Consider the following 24,567-nt stretch of genomic DNA (forward strand, 5'->3'; position numbering starts at 1 on the left):
TTCTGTCACTGACATTTACACATCTCCTGGCTTCTCCACTTCATCCTGAGGACTTTGAAACTTTGCTCATGTTTTCCCTGTCTGCCCAATCCCTGCTGTCATCTTGGCTCTAAATGTGTGGGCTCATTAGTTGTGGTGTTGGTTTCTTTATGGATGATCTAGCACCATAGATGCTTTCAGGTGTCTGAAAGAATTTATCTTTCAGATTACTTCTTGGACTCAAAAAAAATCTCTACCATTCATTTCTGGGTCATCATGTCACCATCCAGAATTCTACTATGAAATTGTAAACTCCTTTGTCATGATCTCTGGTCACAAACCTTATTCCTCCAGTTTTCTTCATACTTGACTCCTAGTATACCTGCTTTCTTATCCTAGGAAGATCTACAAACTCTCCTTTTTCTCGTCTGTCAGTCCCTTGTGACTTTACTTCCTTTCCCCCCATCTGTACCCAAGATCATGAGCATCTTCAACACCTCCCTTTTTTTCTCCTCTTTGATCTCCCAATAAATCTCAATCTTGAATTAATCAAGCCAACTACCCTTCTCTGTTTCTAATCTCAGAATGCCAAGTACTTTTTGGCGATCACAAAACCTTTACAAATTCAGACTCCAACTTCTTTTGGGTTTCCAGTACCACTTGGATAATTTTTAAATTTATTTATGGTCAGTTTAATTCTTAATTCTTTTTATTAGCTATTTCCAAATTCACCACCTTCAGGCCTTCTACCACATCTCACTCCCTTCTTCCCCAGGGCTCTATTATTGTACCTCTTTTTCCATCTTTATAGTATCATGTTTTTACTGACCTTACTGCCTACTTACTAATGAACTCCAAACCCACATATCCAGGAAGCCTTTTTAACTCCCTCCCCTTTCATGACCAAGGCTAAAGATAGCCTATAAAAACTATCTATAGCTGTGTCACAGCATCTCAAAGAGCTTCCTCCGTTCATTACTGCATCATCTACCCTCCATTCTAAATTCATTTTCTCCTATCTGATATCCCCGGTTTCCATCCTTTTGTCTGAGACTTGGACTTGCCATTCAGTCTTATTCAACTGGATATTTGACTTCCAATTTCAGAGTAATTCATGAATAATACCTCTTGGATCATGCTGTACTATGGCTCCAAACCAGCCCTGCCCGAGTCCTGTACCCAGCTAGGTCCAGTGTTCTCAAACATTACTTGTCTGGAACAGGAGATTAGAAACTAGCTCAGATCTCTTACCTGAGCTTCAAAACTATATGTACCTGCTTTCGTTACTACCTGTATGCCCTTCAGGTATCCCCATGTCAATTTGTCAAAAACATTTTCAAACCTTGCCCTGAATTTAATATTTATTTTGTCACTACTTTATGATTTCTCTTGTGAATTACTGAGTGGCCTACTAACTGGTCTCCCAGCCTCCTGTCTTGCTATATATTCTTCATGGTGCTCAGTTCAGTTCAGTTCAGTTCAGTTGCTCAGTCGTGTCCGACTGTCTGCGACCCCATGAATCACAGCACACCAGGCCTCCCTGTCCATCACCAACTCCTGAGTTCACTCAAACTCATGTCCATAGAGTCAGTGATGCCATCCAGCCATCTCGTTCTCTGTCGTCCCCTTCTCCTCCCGCCCCCAACCTTTCCCAGCATCAGAGTCTTTTCCAGTGAGTCAACTTGTCGCATGAGGTGGCCAAAGTATTGCAGTTTCAGCTTTAGCGTCAGTCCTTCCAATGAACACCCAGGATTGATCTCCTTTAGAATGGACTGGTTGGATCTTCTTGCAGTCCAAGGGACTCTCAAGAGTCTTCTCCAACACCACAGTTCAAAAGCATCAATTCTTCGGCGATCAGCTTTCTTCACAGTCCAACTCTCACATCCATACATGACCACGGGAAAAACCATAGCCTTGACTAGACGGACCTTGGTTGGCAAAGTAATGTCTCTGCTTTTTAATATACTATCAAGGTTGGTCATAACTTTCCTTCCAAGGAGTAAGCGTCTTTTAATTTCCTGGCTGCAATCAGCATCTGCAGTGATTTTGGAGCCCCAAAAAATAAAGTCTGACACTGTTTCCACTGTTTTTCCATCTATTTCCCATGAAGTGATGGGATCAGATGCCATGATCTTTGTTTTCTGAATGTTGAGCTTCAAGCCAACCTTTTCACTCTCCTCTTTCACTTTCATCAAGAGGCTTTTGAGTTCCTCTTCACTTTCTGCCATAAGGGTGGTGTCATCTGCATATCTGAGGTTATTGATATTTCTCCCAGCAATCTTGATTCCATCTTGTGCTTCTTCCAGCCCAGTGTTCCTCATGATATACTCTGCATATAAGTTAAATAAGCAGGGTGACAATATACAGCCTTTACGTACTCCTTTTCCTATTTGGAACCGGTTTGTTGTTCCATGTACAGTTCTGACTGTTGCTTCCTGACCTGCATACAGGTTTCTCAAGAGGCAGGTCAGGTGGTCTGGTATTCCCATCTCTTTCAGAATTTTCCACAGTTTATTGTGATCCACACAGTCAAAGGCTTTGGCATAGTCAATGAAGCAGAAATAAATGTTTTTCTGGAACTCTCTTGCTTTCTCCGTGATCCAGCGGATGTTGGCAATTTGATCTCTGGTGCCTCTGCCTTTTCTAAAACATGCTTGAACATCTGGGAGTTCACGGTTCACATATTGCTGAAGCCTGGCTTGGAGAATTTTGAGCATGACTTTACTAGCGTGTGAGATGAGTGCAATTGTGCGGTAGTTTGAGCATTCTTTGGCATTGCCTTTCTTTGGGATTGGAATGAAGACTGACCTTTTCCAGTCCTGTGGCCACTGCTGAGTTTTCCAAATTTGCTGGCATATTGAGTGCAACACTTTCACAGCATCATCTTTCAAGATTTGAAATAGCTCAACTGGAATTCTATCACCTCCACTAGCTTTGGGACTATCTGATCATATGACTCTCAACAGAAAATTGCTATAGTTCCCTATTGCATATAATATTGATAATGCAGGATCTGCCTCATATCTACCTCTCCAACTTCTCTCTCATCACTCACCAGCTTCTAGTCTCAAAGAATGTACCAGCACAAAAGCACAGTTTTAGAAAAGCCTCAGAGGATGCTCCATAATGAGTTATCTTAAATTACTGAACCCACAAACTTAGCAGAACTCACAGTTCTGTGGTTGGCCAGGTCTAGAACTTGGCTCTGGATCTGACCATACTCTCTTACTATCATGGCAAAAAACCCTCTAGATGGGACTTAGAAAAGAGCCAGTATAGCCCACTGAAGACTACTGTTTCCCCAACTTAGCACCAAGCAGGACAGTTGTGTCTGTACTTGACACATTGGGGCCCAGCCCAGTCTGGTGTAATAGCACCACAACTACAAAAAACTGGTTATATATCTTTGAGAGTTCTAGTATGGCCTGGAGAAGTCTGTTAACAACACTGCACTTCAGGGTGGGCATAAGAGAGTCTTGGAACCAAACTGAGCCAGAAAAGAATGTTTACCCAAGATGGCTACCAGCAGCCTACCTGAAATGAATGACAGTCAACATTTAAAGGAGCCAAGCCCATAGCCAGGAAAATGGTAGTGAATATTAGGTCTAAAGATTGAGGCAAGATCAATAACCTTGAGGACTAGAGGCAGGAAAGAATCAGGGGTGCTGATGGGTCAAGTAAAATGGTTCAAAATTAAGTCTGTGAATGAGAAGTCTGTACTGGAGCCTCATTGCTATACATCCTTGCCTCTATCTTATAATATTCCTCTCTAGCCCTCTTGTGGGCTAAAATAGGAATAGTGCAACACAGGGATATCTTTGTACCTAACTCCTTCCCTCTCCAGCTCCCCAAATCAGGTAGAGACAGGACTTAACCATTTACTCATAGGGAACAGTTACCCTCTTGTATCCTCAGGTTTGATTTATCGTGGATTTGGGACTTGGAAGAATAGAGTCTGAAGATGCCCATTGATCATTTAGGACAGCTGGAGTTGAAAGGGGGCAAGAAGGGTCTGCCAGGAAGTACTCAGCTTCTCTCCTGTGTCATGGATCTTTTCTGAGTGAATGGATGGTCGAGGTCAGAATACCAAGGCCTCAGAAACCAGCACAGGGTCTCTTTCACTTATCTTGCTTTTCTTTTCCCATCCTCCTGAGAGTTCTCATCACATTCCAGAAATTGCCCCTAAATCAATCGACCTTCTATAAAGTATCAAGCTGCTGTTGAGAAGTTCATTCTGGCTTGTGTGTTCCAGAAAAGAGAAAAGGTTGACTTCTCCTACAACAAACTGGCCGATCCTAAGTTTTCATTTTATGACAAGACTTTGGTCGAAGCAGTGAAAAAGGGAAATCACTGGGTACATTTGTTTTTCCTGTCACTCTCATTGTGTCATACCGTGATATCAGAAGAGAAAGTAGAAGGTGAGTAATCATGAGACCTCATTGACTGAGAATATGTCGAGTCTAGGCTGATTTGGGGGTGGGGGTTGATATAGTTTGTAATGGCTTAATCTAAGAAAGAACTTTCTAATAGGGAGAGTTGTCCAGCAATGGGATGGATAGTCAAGGTAAGTAGTGAGCTCCTAGTCCCTGGATATATTCAAGTAGAAAACAACCTCTTGGTCTTAAAGAAGATTCAGTCATTGGATAGGGGTCAAACTTGGTGCTATCTAGGGAACCTGAGATTCTCTAATGTTCTGTCACAGAATTTGTCTAATTTATTGCCAAAATCGACCCCACCACCTCTGACAAGATTTCCTAAAGGATGAGTTGTCATCCTCTGGTTGCTTCACAATTTAAAGTTATCCCTGTATACCCTAATTTCTTCAGTCACCAAATATGACAATGTCATCCATGAATTTATTGAAATCGTTTTTAGAAATAATGAGAAATTACTGATTTTAAATTAAAAAGACTTTTTTCCTTAACAAATAAGAATTTAGGCAGCCAAGTAAATCACATCTTTTAAAGTCAATATAATTGACTTAATAGAATACTACTATGAGTGACACCTTATATTTTTACATCACTTTATAATTTTACAAGTTGCTTTCATTTATTTTACCTCTCACAGTCTTCATGACAGCCCTCTGCAGAATAAGAAGAATGATCTTTGTTTTATAGTGAAGTAAGCTGAAGCTAAAAGAAATTAAGTGACATTACTAAAATCCAATAGCTAAGAAAAGCAAAAATGAGATAAGAACCCAAATCTCGTGTCATCTGGCCCCATAAGCTCCTACCCCACCAAGGCCTCTTCAGGTCTGACATTCCAATAAATTGCTGTGACTTGAAGCATATTTGGACTTACCTTTGTTTACTTCCTTGAGTGACAAGGTAGGAAACATACAAGAAAATAGTCTTATTATCCCATGGACACATTGTATGTCTGACCTAAAATTATACTGCCTCATCTACATCATTCCCAAGAATAATATTCTGGTGGTGCATAATTGTTTTTCAAAATTAAGTTGGCCTTCAAAAGAGAAATAATCCAATATATAGCTCAGGTTATGGGGGTATCCTAAAAGAAGAGTTCCAGAAATTTCTTGAGTAATATCAGGTTGAAAAATTGATTCAACAGAGTAAGTCATTTAACTTCCCAGGGTGAGAGTTTCAAAGGCGACAATACTCATTCATATATATTTTTTAATTGTTTACTAAACCATCAATCTTGTTACCCTGTAGCAGTGTTCATCAAAGTGCAGCCAGTCTTATGCAGGAGCACTTTACGTAGACCCATCTGCATGAGACTCACTCAGGAAAATTGTTAAAATTCAATTTCCTGGGCTATCCTCCCAGGTTTTGTGATTCTGGATTCAGTAGTTTGGGTCGGACCCAGGAACCTTCATTTTTAACAACCTCTTGAGCCACCTTTACCCTCTAAAGTTGGAAAGTAGCTACCTATGTTTTGATTGTGTACATGTACCGTAATACTAACTCAGGTCTGTGAAATGAGGTGAAAATATTAGAAAGAAAAGAGAAACTGACCTGTTCTATGCAACCTGGCCTTTTAGGGCCAGACTTATGAGGAAATTTTGAAGAAAGATGCCCCCTCCTGGGCTCCATCTTTATGTCAGCCACTTGGAAGACAGTCTAACTTCCGGGTGGACTTCATCCGCACATCTCTATGGGCTCTGGCTGCCCTCTTCTCTCCTGCCAGGTGAGCTGGTTTACCAGGCTCAGTCCCCAGATGAAGGTGCCCTGGTCACTGCTGCCAGGAACTTTGGCTTTGTGTTCCGTTCCCGCACGTCTGAGACAATCATGGTAGTCGAAATGGGGAAAATGAGAATCTACCAACTGCTGGCTATCTTGGACTTCAACAATGTGCGCAAAAGGATGTCAGTTATTGGTGGGTGCCTCTCCTTGTCAGTCCTCTCCCCTTCTTTGTCTTTCATATACATTCACACATTGATTTTCTCTTCTGTCTGCACACAAATATTTTCTCTCACCCACATGCCATTTCCAAGGCACTCTTGCTGCAAATACAAACACAGCCATTCCCACTTTCTCTCTCATAATTCTTTATATTTCCTTCTATACACATGTATAAGCTTAACAACCACGTGCTAAGCCCCTTATTTAGTGATCCTGGATAGTGACTTGTCAGAACTTTCAAAGCCAAAATAAGAATGGAGAATAAACTCAGAAAGCCTGAACTTGGAATGAGAAATGGGGGCGGACATTATGGGGGAAATTCATACTATCTTGCTCTCAATTAGTTTGGGCCTCAGACTGAAGAGGAAGGTCACTTTTATTCCTTGGTCCTCACTAGGTATGGACCTTGGTCTGGGAACTTGGACTTGAGAAGCTAAATGTGATTCTGTATCAGTCTTCCATAGGTGATGTTGAACCTGTGGAAAAACTGGTTCCAAAAGATCTTCTCTCACATCTCATCAGCCCTCATCATTCACCCTGTGTGACCATTCATTGAATGCTTAGCCTCCTGTGGTATCAGAAACAAGCATCATGGGAACAGCCTTCTGCCATCCCTCAGTGGCTCTGACATGTTCTTGTGACAATGGACCCACGTGGTTACTTTGCTTAATTTGCTTATTTTCAGTGAGGACACCTGAAAATCGCATATTGTTATTCTGCAAGGGTGCAGACACGATCCTCTGTAAGCTCCTTCATCCATCCTGTGGATCCCTCAAAGACATAACCATGGACCATTTAGATGTAAGTGTTCAGGCTGCAGGCGAGGAGAGCAGCAGGTGGCTCTGTGTATCTGGATGTGTGTCCGCATATGTGTCCCCATGTCAGTGTGTTTCAGTATGAGGTAGATTGGTATCTGTGTCTCTTTAATTGATAGAAGAGTAAAAACTACCTCCTTCTGTGGGATTCTCATTGACCACGTTGCCAGCTTCTGCAGTGAGGAGTTGAATGGGCCGGGATCCCAGGGGGCATGATGAGAATTGTTGTAGGAGCATTTACTATAATCAGGGCAGTTCACTCGGTGATTCCTGGCCCAGTCATGACAGAAACAGACTGCTTTTAGGTATGGAACAGAAATCACCAGGCCTGGACTGTTTAGGTGACTGTGTGACACCATCCTCTGTTATTTATAGGGGTAGAATCCCCACGGGTACCTACCTGCCCCACTGCACTTGTACCTTCTGGGATTTAAGATGTAACGGAAAGAGAGAATGGCTCAAGTCTGCTAACATTAGAAAGGAAAACCATACTCATGATCACTGAGGTTTTCTACCCCTAAACCTGGATATGTGAAGGGTTGGAGGGATAGGACAGGGGATATGATGGCAGATTAGAGGCAGATCAGAGAAGTATTTTAAGGAAGAAATAGTTTGGAGGACATGTTATTTTATTAGGACATTTTGGCGTGACCCTACATTAACACATAGTCAGAAATCAGAGAACAAATGGTCAATAGGCACATGAAAAGATGTTCAATGTCATAGCCATGAGGGGAAAGCAAAGCAAATCACAAGATGCTACTTCTCATCACTAAGGTAACTAAAATCAAACAGATGACCAGACAATAATGAGTACTGTCAAGGATATAGAGAAATTGTAACCTGCACACATTGCTGACAAGAATGTAAAATGGTGCAGCCATTTTGGAAAACAGTCTGGTAATGGCAGTTCCTGAAAAAGTTAAGCACAGAGTTGTCATATGACCCAGCAATTCCACTCCTAGCTATATTCCCAAGAGAAATGAAAACTTACATTCACACAAAAACATGTACCTAATGCTTATAACGGCATTATTCTTACAGAAACCACCCTGATCCCCATCAGTGGATGAATGAGTAAATAAAATGTGATAAATCTGTACAGTGAATGCTATTCAGTCACAGAAGGGAATGACATACTTAATACATGCTACATGTGTAGCATGATAAACCTTGGAAACATTATGCTAAGTGAAAGAAGCCAGTCACAAAGGGCCAGTATTTTATGATTTCATTTATATGAAATGTACAGAATAGGCAAATCTGTAGAAAAGGAAGTAGATTAGTGGTTACCAGGGGCTATAGGAAAAGGGAATGAGAATGACCGCTAATAGCTAATCATCTCTTAGATAATGAAAATGTTTGGGATTAAGTTAGTAGTGATGGTTGCACAACTTTATCAATATATATACATATAGATACATAGAAAGTGTAAGTTGCTCAGTCGTGTTTAATTCTTTGTAACCCCATGGATTATACAGTCCATGGAATTCTCCAGGCTAGAATACTGGAGTAGGTAGCCATTCCCTTCTCCAGGGGATCTTCCCTACCCAGAGATAGAACCCAGGTCTCCCACATTGCAGGTGTATACATATATATACATATACATTATATTATACATAGTTGTATACTTAATTGTATACCTATATATTACACTTAATTGTGTACTTTAATAGGGTGATTTTTATGGTACATAACATTGTTTCTCCAGTTTTTGAAAAAAAGCACTGACGTGTCCCTCATACTGGTTTCCTGAGGTCACAGCTTTGTTTCTTCAGTGTGTGTGTATATGTGTGTGTGTTATAGGCTACTCTGAAAACCTCCCTGATCTTTTAACCATCCAGAACACATGAATTAGGGTATCTTCTCAGCATTTCCACAGACTGGATTCAAAGGGGAATCATAAAACCATTTCAGATCTTTTGACCTGCAACCAACCTTAACAGATACCCATAGTGGAGCCTGACTACATTAGTGTATTAACCACTGAGGATATTCTGTAAAAGTCAAGTTCCAGAAAACCATTCATGCAGAAGTACAGCTCCAAGCCCTCTAAGACAGGAATCCAGCAAACAGATCACACAAAAACAAGCGGCAGTCAGGACCCCAGGACCCCAGTTTGCCCCCGACAAGGGAAAAGAAAAACATACAAGTAAGAGATATGTAGGAAATAATGTTAAGGACAGACTGCTAAAGTATTTGTTGAATGGATTAAGAATCTGTCAATGTATTGTTAAGCTTGCCAAGTCCTCTTATCAGTACGCCATGCAAGATCAATTTCTACCATATCTCTTCCTTCTTTTTTTAAATGGCTGATGTATATTTTTAATTCCTGAATATATAAGTGCATATATGTACATATATTATTGAGGTAAAATTGGTATGTAATATTAAATAAGTTTTAGGTGTTGGAGAAGGAAATGGCAACCCACTCCAGTGTTCTTGCCTGGAGAATCCCAGGGATCGGGCCGTTATAATTTGATACTTGTATATACTTCAAAGTGATCACCACTTTGTCTTGTTATCACCCATCCCCATCAGTTGACCCCCTCTCACCCCAAACCCCTTTCCCCTCTAGTAACCCCCAGTCTGTTCTCTTTATCTATGAGTTTCTTTCTGTTTTGTTTGTTCATTTGTTTGTTTTTAGATTCTACATATGAGTGAAATCATAATGGTGTCTGGTCTTTCTTTATCTGATTTATTTCAAACAACATAATACTGTGAAGGTCCATCCATTTGTCACAGATAGCAAGATTTCTACTTTTTATGACTGTGTAGTGTTCCATTCATCAGTGGACACTTAGGTTGTTTCCATGTCTTGACTGTTGTAAATATTGCTGCAGTGAACATAAGGGTGTATGTATCTTTCTGAATTAGTGATTTCATTTTATTTGGATAAATATAAATACCCAGAAGTGAAATAGCTGGATCTGGATCATATGGTAATTCTATTTTAAATTATCAAAAAGAGACAAGAAATAATAAGGGTTGGTGAGGATGTGGAGAAAAGGGAACCTTCATACACTGTTGGTGGGAATATAAACTGGTGCAACCATTAGGGAAAGCAGTATGAAGATTTTTCCTTTGTAAGAAGTCTCTTGAGATCATCTGTCAGCCTTCTTTTTTATAGCTTCACCTGTCAACAGTAAAGAGATTTATGAGAGAGGATTCTTGGGACTTCCCTGGTGGTCCAGTGGTTAAGACTTTGCGATCTCAGTTCAGGGGACCTGGGGTTCAACCCTGGTCAGGGAACTAGATCTCACATGCTGCAACTAAGACTAGACACAGCCAAATAAATTAATTTAACATAAAAGAGACAGGATTCTCTACAGATATTCCTGGATGTTATATTTACCTGACAGCTAGCATGAAGTACTCGGGAGTTATACAGAGAACTAATAACAAAATATTAAGGTGATAAATTCTGTTTCTCTTTGGTCTTATGATGCCAAAGTGAATTATTTTAAAGCTCACTATTACCAGTGATTGTATAGAATTGTTATTCATTTGCAGTTCTCAACACACTTTCAGTTAGATACGGATTGTGCCCCAAACTACCCACACTGTCACCTTGCTTTCCTTATAACCAAGAGTATACTTCTGTAAGATAGTTAATTGTGGTTAGTTAGGATACATTAGGAGAAGGCAATGGCAACCCACTCTAGTACTCTTGCCTGGAAAATCCCATGGACGGAGGTGGCTGGTAGGCCACAGTCCAGGGGATTGCGAAGAGTCGGACATGACTGAGTGACTTCACTTTCACACTTCACTTTCATACATTGGAGAAGGCAATGGCAACCCAATCCAGTGTTCTTGCCTGGAGAATCCCAGGAACGGAGGAGCCTGGTGGGTTGCCATCTATGGGATCGCACAGAGTCGGACACGACTGACGTGACTTAGCAGCAGCAGGAGCAACAGGATACATTGGTGGCCAAAGAGCAAAAGGTTCTAACTTACCCAGAGAGCATTTCAGCAGTGGCCTCATTAGCACTCTTGGCTATGACTAATCAGCTGAGCCAACCAGCTGTAGGTGGTGGTGATGGTTTAGTTGCTAAGTCACGTCTGACTCTTTGCAACCCTGTGGACTATAGCCTACCAGGCTCCTCTCTGTCCATGGGATTTCCCAGGGAAGAATGGGAGTGGGTTGCCATTTCCTTCTCCAGGGCATCTTCCCAAACCAGGGGATAAAATCGCGTCTCCTGTTTGGAGGTGGATTCTTTACCACTGAGCCACCTGGGAAACCAACCAGCTGTAGACAAATACACAAATTTGCTATTTAAGATGCCCACTGAATACTTGATGAACGAAGGCAGGGAGAAACTAAAATAAATGAATGTATGCTTGTAAAAAAAAAACCAGTAACACCCTTATTTTTTATAAAAATTCCTTTTTACTTTATTACTCCCTTCTTTCTCATATTATAAACATCATTATCTTCTGTGTGGAGGGTGAATTATTATCCCAATTTTAGAAGACATCTGAAGGCTTCATTATTTACCATGGTCACAGCAAACTACCTAACCATAGGTAGAAGTTAGAATCTTCTGTCTCTCAGAAGTATTCTCAGACTTTATACCCAGCTATGCTGGCCTTATCTTTAGGACTGAGAAAACAGGTGTTTTCTGGTTAGGCTCGGTAGTAGCCCTAACCAGATAATTAGGCAATAAACCCTCTCTTGCGGGCAGAGGGAGCCTGTGGGGCTAGTCTGTCATTCCTTGACTCAGCCCTAACTCAGCCCAGATCCACTCAGTGCACACATATGTCTTCCAGGATTTTGCCAGTGATGGCCTTCGCACCCTCATGGTGGCCTACCGAGAACTGGACAGTGCATTCTTCCAGGACTGGAGCAAGAAGCACAGTGAAGCCTGCTTGTCTTTGGAGAATCGGGAAAATAAAATATCAATTGTCTATGAAGAAATTGAAAGAGACCTGATGGTTAGTGTGAGAAAATCATGGACAAATTGGGGGCAGGGGAACAGTTGGGAGACTGAACAAGAACTCTGAGAATGGCTTCCAGCAAGTCATAGGTTCAGGCTGTCTCTGGATACTGGAATGTAAGCTGACTCAGGATATTGTGAATCTTTGAAATCCATAAATAATGAAAAATGCATTGGTTGTAAATTTCATCTTTCTGGCAGTGTTTCTTATCCCAAAGATGTCCACAGAAGCTAAGTAATCTGGAAGAAATCAAGTTCTGAATGATGTACAAATTAGATAATCCAGAATTAATTGATGGAATAATCAAGACAATAGTATTCACTCTTTCATTCAACAATATTTTATTAAATGCTGTGCCAGGTACTGTTTTAAGCCCTGAGCATGTAGTAGTAGACAGACCAAAAAATAATATATATACATAGTATGTTAGGTGGTGACAGTTCTGTGGAAGAAAATAAAGCCAGGAAGAAAGGTTGGGAGTATCAGCACACGCATGTGTGTGTGTGTGTGTCTGTGTTATAGAAGACAGAGCATAACTGCTATTAAATAAGGCACTTGGTCTTCACTATGAAAAAGACATCTGAGCAGAGATCTGAAGAAGGTGCAAGCCAAGCAGATCTCTGGGGAGTCAGTTTTCCAGGAAGAAGGAATAGTAAAAGCAAGGACCCTGAAACAGGAGCAGACCTTATTTGTTAGTTGAAGAGCAAGGCAACTGATGTGACTGATACAGTGTAAGCAAGGAGGAGAGAATAAAAGGACATGAAACAGGGAAGCAGTAGCAGGTCTTGACAGGCTGGTATAAAGACTTATAGTGAGACATGGAACACCACTGAAGAGCTCAACCAGAGGAGGGATGTGATAGCTTTTACAGTGATTAGTCTGATTGCCGTGTGGAGATTATGCTGTAAAGGAGCAAGTGCAGACACAGGGAGACTAAGTAGAAAGCAACTGCAGTAGTACCAGAGAGAAATGATAATGGCTTAGACCAGATAGAAGTAGCAGAAGTGGTGAGAAATGATCAAATTATGTACATTTTTAAACAGTAGAGCCAACAGAATTTGCTGGTGGGTTATAGAATATGATAAAAGAAGTAAAGGATGACCCCAAAATTTTTGACCAGATTGATACAGGCTGTGCTATAAAAAAAGAAATTGCTGTGGTCTAGTGGTTAAGAATTCACCCACCAATGCAGGAGACATGGGTTCAATCCCTGATCTGGGAAGATCCCACACTCTATGGAGCAGCTAAGCTCCTGTGCCACAAATACTGAGCCTGTGCTCTAGAGCCTGGGAGCCACAACTATTGAGCCCATGTGTTACAACTACTGAAGCCTGCATGCCGTAGAGGCCATACTCCTCAACAAGAGAAGCTCCCACAGTGAGAAGTCTACGCACCACAACTAGAAAAAAGCCCAGACAGCAATGAAGACCCAGCACAGCCAAAAATAAATAAATGAAATTATTTTAGTAAAAATAAGAGAAATTGCTGATACCAAATGGGAAAATTTAGAGCTGCCAAAGGTCACAAATCTCCTTCCATGGTTAGCTCTGTGGTTAGTGTTTCTCGTCTGTCCTTTTAGGGGCCCAGCAGCCATCAGTCGGTAGTTTGTCCATCTGTCAGTTGCTCAGACTCAGTGTTGCTGCCCATCCCTGTGGTCAGTAGGGTATCATTGAGAAGAAGGCATGTTGTGGACCAACATGCTTTTGATCTAGTGTGGGAAAGGCCTTGAAAACCTTAGAAGCCCTCAGTAGATACAAACAAATGAAGTTCATCCAAACTCTTTTAGAGCTGAAAAACTAGAGTTGGATTTGGGAGTCCTTTGTCTGAGACATACCACTTTTGGAGACCAAAGCCAGGAAACATGCTCTGAAAGCACGGGAGAAGAAAAAGTGTGTTGAGAAACAGAGGATTTAGAAGTGGCACAAAGCTTCATGTATGACTTAGTCAGTCTTTTCCCTCTTTGATTCCTTATATTCTGTTTCTAAATTTGATGTCAATGTCTGATTGAAGAAGTGTGTCTGTTGAAGGGCAGAACGTCGTGAGTTTTATGCCATTGAGGCCCTCATGCCAGGACAGAGCCAGCTTACTAAAGAGGATACTAAGGTGCCAGTCAAGTTGTTGGATACCACTAAATGCTGGGAAAGATTGAAGGCAGGAGGAGAAGGGGGTGACAGAGGATGATGGTTGGATGGCATTGACTCAATGGACATGAGTTGAGCAAACTGTGGGAGATAGTGAGGGACAGGGAAGCCTGGCATGCTGCAGTCCATGGGGTCACAAAGAGTCAGATATGACTGAGCTACTGATCAACAACAAAATGTCATGAGTCTCTTCCTTTTCCTCTCTCACTGATATCTCTGTTCGAAGCTGTTAGGGGCCACAGCCATAGAAGACAAGCTGCAGGATGGAGTACCTGAGACGATCCTCACCCTGAACAAAGCCAAAATTAAAATTTGGGTTTTAACTGGAGATAAGCAAGGTAAAGGGGAGTTCCTGACCAATGCTACAGCCTAAGTATATCTCAGTCCCCCATAAAATCTAGCACAGAAATGGGCACAGTACTATTCAAGGAAGTATATCCAGATTGCCTGGAGAAGTGAGTACAGACCGGAATTGCTTTAAGTAATAAGGAAAGCTTCCTAGAGGAAGCTAAGCCAGAATGAGCCTAGTTATTGACTGATGACTCACAAGTCTGTCCTGTGGATGTTTGAATATAGCCTCTGCTGACTCATGAAAAACCCGTTCAAACGCATCCATGGCAAATGTGGCCACATGGGGCCCGCAGCCCACTGTCTGTACCTTGTGCCTGTGCACTGTAAAGACCCTATCCCCGCCAAATGCGACCTGTGTTCCGCCTTGCCCTGCAGAGACTGCTGTGAACATTGCCTATGCCTGTAACATATTCGAGGATGAGATGGATGAGATATTTATCGTGGAAGGCAACAATGATGAGACTGTGGGAGGAGAACTCAGGTATGAGGGAAGAACTGCCACAGCCTGTCACTGGAACCAAGATTTCCCACCCATCTCTTCCCCCCAGTATGGCTCCCACATTACCAGAAGGAACAGAGAAGAAGTAGGGGAGGGCAAAACAAAAATCCTAAAATATCTGAGAGAATTTTGTGAAGAAGCATTAGAGCTCAAGGAGTGTTCGTAAGTGGAGAAGTGTCATGTGTAGATGCACATAAGGCAGGGGCGGGCCTCAGGAAGTGGTTGAGTCTGAGGCCCTGGGAGGTACTCTGCAGACTCTCTGTGTCCATCTGGCCCATTTTCACCTTGGGACACCTTTTCCTTCCTAAGCTCTAGGGCTTCCAGTCAGACATTAATCATCACTCTTGGCTTACAGGTCAGCAAGGGAAAAGATGAAACCCGACTCTCTACTGGAATCAGACCCCGTGAACAGTTACCTCGCCACAAAGCCCCAACCACCCTTCAAAATACCTGAGGAGGTGCCCAATGGCAGCTATGGCTTAATCATCAATGGCTACAGTCTGGTGGGCAACACAGATCTACAACTCTGTTCTCTTCTTCCAAGGAACTCTTTTCCTAGGTCCAACCCACTTTAGGGAAATTTCAAGATCCTTTTGCTATTCCTTGAGTTACCCTAGAACCCCTATCAGACACCTTTCCCTGGCCTTCTCTAGGCAGGAGTAATGAGGAAAGAGAAGCCAAGGGCTTATTCCTTTCTTCTCCAAATTCTTCACTGCTGATGTGTCCCATTACTTGAGGAATGGGGGAAGTGAGCAGACACAGGTCCTCCAAAAGGTCTCTGGGCCTTTTAACTCAGTCAACTAATTTGACCCAGAGAGAGACTCTCATGGTTTCCCACTGGAAGCTGGGTCAGGATGCCTAGAACTGACTTGGGGGCTTGGCTTCACTGGGAATGGAGCATCTTGGGAGCAGCTCTGCCTGAGAGGGGAGAATGGAGGGGAAAGAGAAGGCCAAGGAAGGTTCTGTCCCAAGAGCTTTTGGGGCAGCCTGGAATGTAGATGTGTCCTGGTGCTGCAGGCCCACGCTCTAGAAGGAAACCTGGAGTTGGAACTGCTGCGGACGGCGTGCATGTGCAAGGGGGTGATCTGCTGCCGGATGACGCCCCTCCAGAAGGCCCAGGTGGTAGAACTGGTGAAGAAGTACAAGAAGGCGGTGACACTGGCCATCGGGGATGGGGCCAATGACGTCAGCATGATCAAAGGCATGTGAGGGGTTGGTGGCAGTACTGCCTAGCCATGGGCTCGCCCTTTCCTTCTTCCATGGGCAAAACTGACGTGCATGGCACTGTGTTGCTGGTTCATTCTCCTGCATATCTCCTGTATGTGTTATACATTTATACTGTTTTGCAACTTCATTCATGTTCCTTGGCACCTGAGTACCCACTTATTTATACATCATTACTTACAGTCATGCACACACATTCAGATTCATGCATGTAACACTCATGCACTCAGATACCCATTGCTCCAACAAGAACACAAGCACATACTCGGAGAACAACAAGCTGCACAACCACAACACCCATCTTGTTGAGATGGCATCGAAGCCCACAGAAAGGACCCTGGGGCCGGAGTCATGGTTGGTTCCTTTCTTGAAAGCTGTAGAGTTGAGCAATGTTAGGCAGACGACAGGGCTGCCCAACAGGGGAATTAGCTGTGCAGCCTGATGCAGGGATCTTTTCCTCTCTGAGGCATTATTCCCAAGAGCTTTCCCTGACTCCCCTGGCTGGAGATGAATAGCAAACTTACTGATGCTTCAGAGTAATAGAAGCAAACGGCTGAAACTGGTGTTAATTTCAGCTGAATGTTGTTAGCCTCCAGCAGCTTATAGTTCTGTGAGCTATGATAAGATCTAGGGGTCCTCTAGTCCAACCTGTCTCCCATACTGAAGACACTAGCATATATGCCAGCCTCAGTTTCAACACTAGGAAGTATTCTTGCTCTCTTTCTCCAGTTTCTAGAACTTTGACTTTTAGGGCCTCAGAGGTTTTAGTTATTCTATTAAGCAGTGTAATCGGTATGTACCAGAAGATCAAAGAATTTAATCTGTACTACCACAGGCCAATTAAAACTTTTAGAAATTTAAGTCTTGTCTTCCATCAAGCATAAAAATGAAAGTGTTAGTTGCTCGACGTGTCTGACTCTATGCGACCCCATGACCTGTAGCCCGCTAGGCTCCTCTGTCCATGGAATTCTCTAAGCAAGAATACTGGAGTGCATAGCCATTCCCTTCTCCAGGGAATCTTCCTGACCCAGGGATTGAACCCGAGTCTCCCTTGCTTTATCCAGAAAAAGATACCTTAAGCTTCCTGAAGAACTCATTTCTTATGTACATCACTGTTCTCCCAACAGATGGAGTTTAGCTCCTTAGATAAACTTAGATAAATAAATAATGTGTTAGGTTGATATCAATCCTGAATCTTTAAGTGGCCTCAAGAGATAACAAGAAATTTTTTACCTGAGCATCTGGGCAGCTGGGGAGAGCCCAGATGGCTATAATAAGTACAAAGACCATCACGGACAGACTTCTACAATAATGCTAGCCATATCTGGTAATCTTGAGGGGCAGTATCCAAAACAAAATGTGAATGAAGGGGCTGTTTTCTGACTTGTGGGGAAAGGGAAATCCACTAAGGAGAAAAGACTCCATTAAGTAAATACCACTTCAGCTGGGCCTACCAGTGTTTTTCAGGCATAAAATAAGAGGTACATGAAACGTGATCTCAGCCTTAATTGTACATTTCCCAGGCTGGGAGCCCAGAGAGCAAGCTCTTTGGCTGAGAATTTCCTGGGGTTCCTTTGCAGTTGCCCACATTGGAGTCGGCATCAGTGGCCAGGAGGGGATGCAGGCCATGCTCAACAGCGACTACGCCTTCTCCCAGTTCCGCTATCTTCAGCGTCTGCTCTTGGTTCATGGCCGCTGGTCCTACAATCGCATGTGCAAGTTTCTAAGCTACTTTTTCTACAAAAACTTTGCCTTCACCCTGGTGCACGTCTGGTATGCCTTCTACAGCGGGTTCTCTGCACAGGTAAGTGCTCAACGGCATTCTCCACTCTGGTCAAGTGGGTCTTCTCTAATCTTCCTCCACTTCAGCTAGTTCAGACCCTTTTTCACCTCAAGAGACCTGTGTATGACATGCCACTAGCTATCCTTTATACTCCTCACCCATGATGATCCCATCTCCTAACCGTGCACTTAACCTTAGACTTCTAAACTCTGTCCTGGATCTGACTCAGCCTTGACTTCTACCCACGGAAGACATTTTCATCTTTCCCGTGACATAGAGACCTAGAATTGCCAAACATATGTAATGAGGGTGGGGGTGAGATTCCTGGATCTGAGAGTCTTTAGGATCCAAAGTAATCTTTATGGAACAGGCTAAGCCTCAGGAGGGCTTTGGGTCTTGCCAGACGGGCCAGTTCTGGCATTTACCTGTAGCCACGCTTGGAAACACAGCTTCTCTTTACCTCTCCTTCCTCACCCAGACATACCACCCTGCCAAACACTGTTGTTGCTCTGATGAGTATGAAATCTCCACAGAAGTGGGGAGAAGTGACCCTTGGATGTTGATGTTCTATGAGAATTCCCTTTTTCCCATAAGAAGTTTCTCAGGATTCCCAAGGATTCCTATAAGAGAAACAACCTCCAGAACAATTATCTTGGAGATCCCTACTACCTTTGTGACCTTAGGCTCCAGGAAAACAGACCAGTCAGCAGACAATAGCGGGCTTGCCTGCCCCTAGTGTCTAGTAACACCAGTCTGGCTTGTGGGAGGTGTATGTATATGTACATGTTACTGCTGACCTCTTGTGGCTAGGAAAGAAAGTAGCCTACTGTCGGCTCATGGGTCTGTTCTGCTTGCCAGTGCTAGAAGGTGTCCAGGGTTATAGAAACTACTGAATGCCGTAAAGCAGATAAAGAACACAGAGGCTTATATGCCTGGGAGTGCAGGGGTACACTGAGCATTCCCCAGCAGCCACTCTGGGTCCTTTCCATGCAGAGAGGAGAAGTACAGGTCGTGGTAGAGTTGGTCTCAATCAGCCTCATCAGACTGGCCACAAACAAGTGTAATGTGGCCTTGTCCCAGCCTGGGACCAAGGGACCAAACAGAGTCTGCAGTCAGCTTTCTCGGTCAGATTTCAGAAATCCAAACCATGTTCTAGGTTATCACGATGATGGGCAGGGGAGGGCAGAAGGGGTTTTCTTAAAGTTGGGAGGTAGAGCTGAGACTTTGGAAAAGAGAGGGACCTAAGAAATCTCCTTGGTGTTCTTCCAGACAGTTTATGATACCTGGTTTATCACTTTCTACAACCTGGTCTACACCTCCCTCCCTGTCCTGGGCTTGAGTCTGTTTGATCAGGTAAGACCAGCAACAAACCCCTTAGTCAAGGCTGAAGCCCCTGACCCCTTGAAGAGTATTCCCAGGAATGAGGATGACAGTAGCAGCGAAGAGATAGGCTCCAAAGTCAAATGTAAATAGAATCATTTCTAGAGCAAGGGAGGGAGCTCACCACCTGGAGAGGTATCTTTGGATAAAGTAAAGTATCCTCTGCCACAGAGAATAATCATTGGCTGTAGAAACCCAAGTTTTCCTGTGTCAAGTTTTTCTTCATAGAGAGAAATACAGATATTGTGCTGTGCAATAAATGGAGTGTGTACAAAAGTGGAAGGAAATAGTTGTTGGGGCAGGACTAGATAAATCAAGGGGCTCTAGAAAGGAGAGACCCATAGAGAGATAATGGGATAAGCCAGTGCAGCGAGGCCTAGGTGAGAATCCTGAAGGCCAAGCTTGGAAGTATGGGTATGATTCCTCAAATCGTAGGGAGTCAGCCCTGGGGGTACTTCCTAGTCCTCTCGGAAGTTTCCCTGGGCAGTGAGGGTCCTGGTGCCCTACCTTTCCCTCTTCTACCCAACCTCCAGTCCTGGGCACCTGGAATAAAAAGGGAGCCTCCAAAGAGAAATAAAGTAGCTAAAAGAGGACATCATGGGATCATGGTTCCTGGTCTCCCATCAGGGTAGGAAGGAAACTCTCCATGAAGTAGCTGCCAGCCTTAGAGCAGCAAGAGGATGAGTTCTGTCATTCAGCAGTCCTATACAGCTTCAGTAATCTAAATCTAGGGATCCACAGCCTCTCAAAACAAGCCTCAATCCTTGTTACCCAAAGTTTTAGATTCAGGAGATGAAGATGGTCCCATGTCATCCTCATAGAGAATTCCCTCAGCTGAGTTCCCCAGTGGCTATGGGAATGGGAGGAGTGTCACAGAACATAAATACCTCTAACAGACTAACTGGATGCCACTGGCTTCCCTCTTGCCTCCCACTGGCTTTTGACACAAAGAATACTCAGCCAAAGGAACACTTATAGCTGGGGACTCATGTCCCAGTTGCCTCCCCACCCAAGCTCCAGTCCTTCCTTCCCTCTACTCCCAATCCTAACTGCCCCCTTTCTTAACTCCCCATCTCGACCTTCTGGCTTTCTTCCACCACGTGTATCCCTGCCTAGAGAGTAGGGCTTTAGAAAGGGTCTGTGGTCACTGCTCTGTTCTCTGGTTCCACATCTCAAGTAATCCATGAGGAATCTCCTAGGCAGCCTAACAGCAAACTCAGTGAGGGGAGAAACCTCTACTCTGCTGGAGATGGGACCTTCTTTGGAGAGACCCTGAGCCTTGCTCCTTACCCTCTGGTGCTTCCAGGACGTGAATGAAACATGGAGCCTACGCTTCCCAGAGCTGTATGAGCCAGGCCAGCACAACCTCTATTTCAACAAGAAGGAATTTGTGAAGTGTTTGTTGCATGGGATCTACAGTTCCTTTGTGCTGTTCTTTATCCCTATGGGGACTGTTTACAATTCAGTGCGCAAAGATGGGAAGGAGATCTCCGACTACCAGTCCTTCTCCCTGATAGTGCAGACATCCTTGCTCTGTGTGGTCACAATGCAGGTGTGGCCAGTGGTGGGGTAAGGGGATTACGTGGGGAGCCTGTCTGGAAGAGAGGAAGGGAAGGAGGGAGGGAAGGCAGGAAGGGAGCGTCCCCTTTTATGAAATGAGAGAAGGGAGGTGACTGGTAGGTCCTGGGTTGTAGACTAATGTACATAAGAGGGTGCTTTTCAGATTGCGCTGGAGACAACCTACTGGACGATGATAAGCCATGTCTTCACCTGGGGTAGCCTGGGTTTCTACTTTTGCATCTTATTCTTCCTGTACAGCGATGGCTTATGCTTATTTTTCCCCGACACCTTCCAGTTCCTAGGTAAGATTCTGCCCGGTGTGGCAAGAGGCTGGGGCTGGGGCTGAGAGTGTGAACCAAGTATATTTGTTTATTAAATGTTTACTGAGCAGCTACTGCTATGTATTAGACCCCATGGATATAGATATGATTGAGACATGATCTCAGCCCTAAAAGGATTCAAAATCTAGCTAGGGGAAATACTTTACCTTATTAGACTCTCTAAGATATTTTTAAGTTTCTTACCTAATTTGAGTGTTACAAGCATACTGAGAAATAGACAGGGCAAGAATTATTGCACCACTTTAGAGACCGGAAGTTTTTTTTAATGACTCAAATCTAGGCCTCCTGATTCCCAGTCAGATGTCCTTCCTACTATGACATAATGCCTTCTTAGCTCCTGTATTAATTTTCCCCTTGCTCATCTCCACTCTGATGAGGACAAAATAACAGGCAGATGTTACTGTATATAACTGGTTCCTCTTTTTTGTCGAGCCACTCATTTCTCCCCTCCAAAACCTCGTCCCATTTTTGTGTCTTGGTCAGTGCTCTAGGACTCCTAGAACCTACCCTCACCGCTGCTGCCTGGCCTGGCCTTTAGGGGGAGACAAAGGCATGTGAATTCACAGTGACTGGCTACACCAAGGACCTTTAGCATTTATATTTTCTCAGGAGACTAAATTGTTTCCAAATCAGTAACTTCCTTCTTTGGACTGAAGAAGTACCTAAGTTCAGACTGACAGCCCCCTCCCCCCGCCCGTCCCGCCTTTCCTTTCTGGCTCTTTGTTTACAGGTGTGGCCAGGAACACTCTGAACCTGCCACAGATGTGGCTGAGTGTTGTCCTCAGCATGATCCTCTGCATGTTGCCTGTGGTTGGGTACCAATTTCTCAAACCGCTGTTCTGGCCTGTCAGCGTGGACCAGGTGAGTGCAACAGGAATCTACCCAAATAGAATTCATGACCCTCTTAGCCTTTGCCTCTGTGGATAAAAGTCCTGTCCCCCATGCTCTGACTATAGATTATTGACAGAATTCATCACTGCATGAGACATCCACTGCCATACCCAATCCGGACCAAACTGAAACACACAGCCTCTCGACGTTCTGCCTACGCGTTTTCTCACAAACAGGGCTTTGGGGCCCTCATCACTTCCGGCAAGACCATGAAGGCCAAATTGCCCAAGAAAAACAGCTTTCCTTATAAAAGGTAGAGGTCTTTGGGGAAGCCCCAAAGGAGGCAGTCATTGCTCTTCCTCTCTTGGATTCACGAAACTTAGTAAGGAGAGACTAGAGCCCCTGGAAACCAGCATAAACTCGTGCTTCCACTCTCACTGCAGGGGCTCAGCCTCTCTATTGCCTAGAAGGCTGTGCCCAAGTAAGGAAAAGCAAAGTAAAGAAAGAGCCCCAGACATCTTTCGGAGTTACAGCATTTCAAGAAAAAGTCATGTCAGGCCTCCCCCTACCTTCCAAGTTCTATTCTGGACAAACACATGTGGAGATACTGAGTGAAGAGGGGCAGTGTGAGGAAGGGAAAAGAAAAGTAAGATCTAACAATCCTTCCCATACCCAGAGCAACCGGAAAATTTGCCTGGGCCCCGCACAAGCATATTCACCCAGGCACCCTTACCAGGTTTATCTAAGGGATTCAGGGTAAATCTTTTGCTGGCCTGGATACCAAAAGGAGGAGACAGCTGTGAACAGTTGGTTATAAGAAGCAAGAGGAGAGTTTCTGAACCAAAAAAAGAATGGAAATTATTCCTGCCTTGGTAGGACAGCTCAAGATTTTGCCACCCTCTCTTCTCTTTGACCCAAGAACTGACACCTTTTCAGGCCTCAGAACTGGGACAGGGAAAATGCAGGGGATTTTTAAAATCTTTTCTTGAGGGACATAAACCACAACTGTTGAACACTTGTCTTCATTCCATAAAATTATTTTGAGAAAAAATTGTATATATTTGAGAAACTGTTTCTGATAAGTTTATAGATAAGTAATAAACTGCTTATTTTGGAGTGGAGAGATTTGTATGGTCTGTTGGGGCCCCAGTGATAGTAACTCAGGCCAAGCAATAGCATCAGCCTATAGACTCCTGACACCTGCCCCCTTTCAAGTGAGACCAGTGTTTCCCTTCCCCCACTCTTTCTCTACTTCTTTACTTCCATTCCACTTTTCTTCCCCCTGTTACTAAGCTCTGCCTCAGCATCTTTTAACTGTATATTTATATACTATTTGCACACCTTAAATATTAGTTCCCAAAGCTCAACCCTAGGTTCTCTGCTCATTTTTCTCTGTACACTTTTCCTGAGTGACTTCTTATAACATCATGGCTTTATTTACCAATAAAAAGAAGATTCTCAACTCTCTTTCTATCCTAGATCTCTCTTCTGAGGTCCAGACACTTCTGGACTGACTCTAAGACACTTCACTTAGTTGAATCTCAGGAAACTCACCAACCTGTATTAAATGTATTCCCCCCAAATTTCACCCCAGGATGCCATTACTGTCATCCCAGTCACCCAAGGCAGAATACTATACTCTTCCTGTATAGTCTGACGTCTAATAAGTCATCAAGTGATATAAATTCAGCGTCTCCATTGTCTTGCTTTCAGTTCCCTCCATTATTACCATTGCCCTTGTTTATATTTGGATCGTCTCTCACCTGGATTACTGCATAAAATCTCCCCACTCATCTTTCTGGCTTTCCCCTGTCTAAAGTATCACGAGTACCATTTCCAGAGTCATCTTTCTGAACTGCAAACTTGATTGTGTCAAGCCCCAGCTTAGCATCCTTTAAGAGTCTTGCACACCTCAGGATCTAGTTAAAATTTGCATGTTTTATTATTGAGCCCTCTCTAGCGTTGTCTTCTCCCCCATCTGCATTCACTCCAGTCATGCTTTTTCTGGCCTTCTTCTCATCAGCATGCTGTTGTCATATCCTAACATGCTTTCCCTTCTCTTTTCTTCATCTAGCAAACTTCTGGTTATCCTCCAGAAACTCAGAATAGTTGGAACTAAATAGAAGTAATAGTTGAACAACATTGTGAATGTACCAAGTACCACTGCATTGTGTACTTAAAAAGAGTTATGAGAATGTTTTGTGTTAGGAGAATTTTACCTTGATTTAAAAAAATAAATAAATAAACACTCAGATTAGGCACTGTCTCCTGTAAGAGCTTACCCTAATTCCTCAGTGTGACTTTTGTATGTCTGTCCAATGTATTCGGTTGCTCCCCTGTATATAAATGTCACT

At 43.4% G+C, this 24,567-nt stretch overlaps 1 protein-coding gene across 1 annotated transcript in view; it reads left to right on the top strand.

The window, feature by feature from the left end:
- The window catches only part of LOC129557147 (phospholipid-transporting ATPase FetA-like), a 78,214-nt gene extending 55,684 nt beyond the window's left edge, over positions 1–22,530 (top strand). The window contains exons 14-27 of the mRNA XM_088837700.1: positions 4,232–4,397; positions 6,136–6,324; positions 7,036–7,151; positions 11,936–12,106; positions 14,471–14,582; positions 14,971–15,076; positions 15,450–15,597; positions 16,112–16,295; positions 17,899–18,122; positions 19,371–19,454; positions 20,788–21,033; positions 21,205–21,343; positions 22,113–22,243; positions 22,339–22,530. Coding sequence (XP_088693826.1) covers positions 4,232–4,397; positions 6,136–6,324; positions 7,036–7,151; positions 11,936–12,106; positions 14,471–14,582; positions 14,971–15,076; positions 15,450–15,597; positions 16,112–16,295; positions 17,899–18,122; positions 19,371–19,454; positions 20,788–21,033; positions 21,205–21,343; positions 22,113–22,243; positions 22,339–22,530 — 2,208 coding nt within the window. The remainder of the gene's footprint in view (positions 1–4,231; positions 4,398–6,135; positions 6,325–7,035; positions 7,152–11,935; positions 12,107–14,470; positions 14,583–14,970; positions 15,077–15,449; positions 15,598–16,111; positions 16,296–17,898; positions 18,123–19,370; positions 19,455–20,787; positions 21,034–21,204; positions 21,344–22,112; positions 22,244–22,338) is intronic.
- The last annotated feature ends 2,037 nt before the right edge of the window (positions 22,531–24,567 follow it).

This window comes from Moschus berezovskii, chromosome 7 (assembly GCF_049115385.1).
Source record: "Moschus berezovskii isolate FMDL1 chromosome 7, NW_MosBer_1.0, whole genome shotgun sequence".
NCBI lineage: Eukaryota > Metazoa > Chordata > Mammalia > Artiodactyla > Moschidae > Moschus > Moschus berezovskii.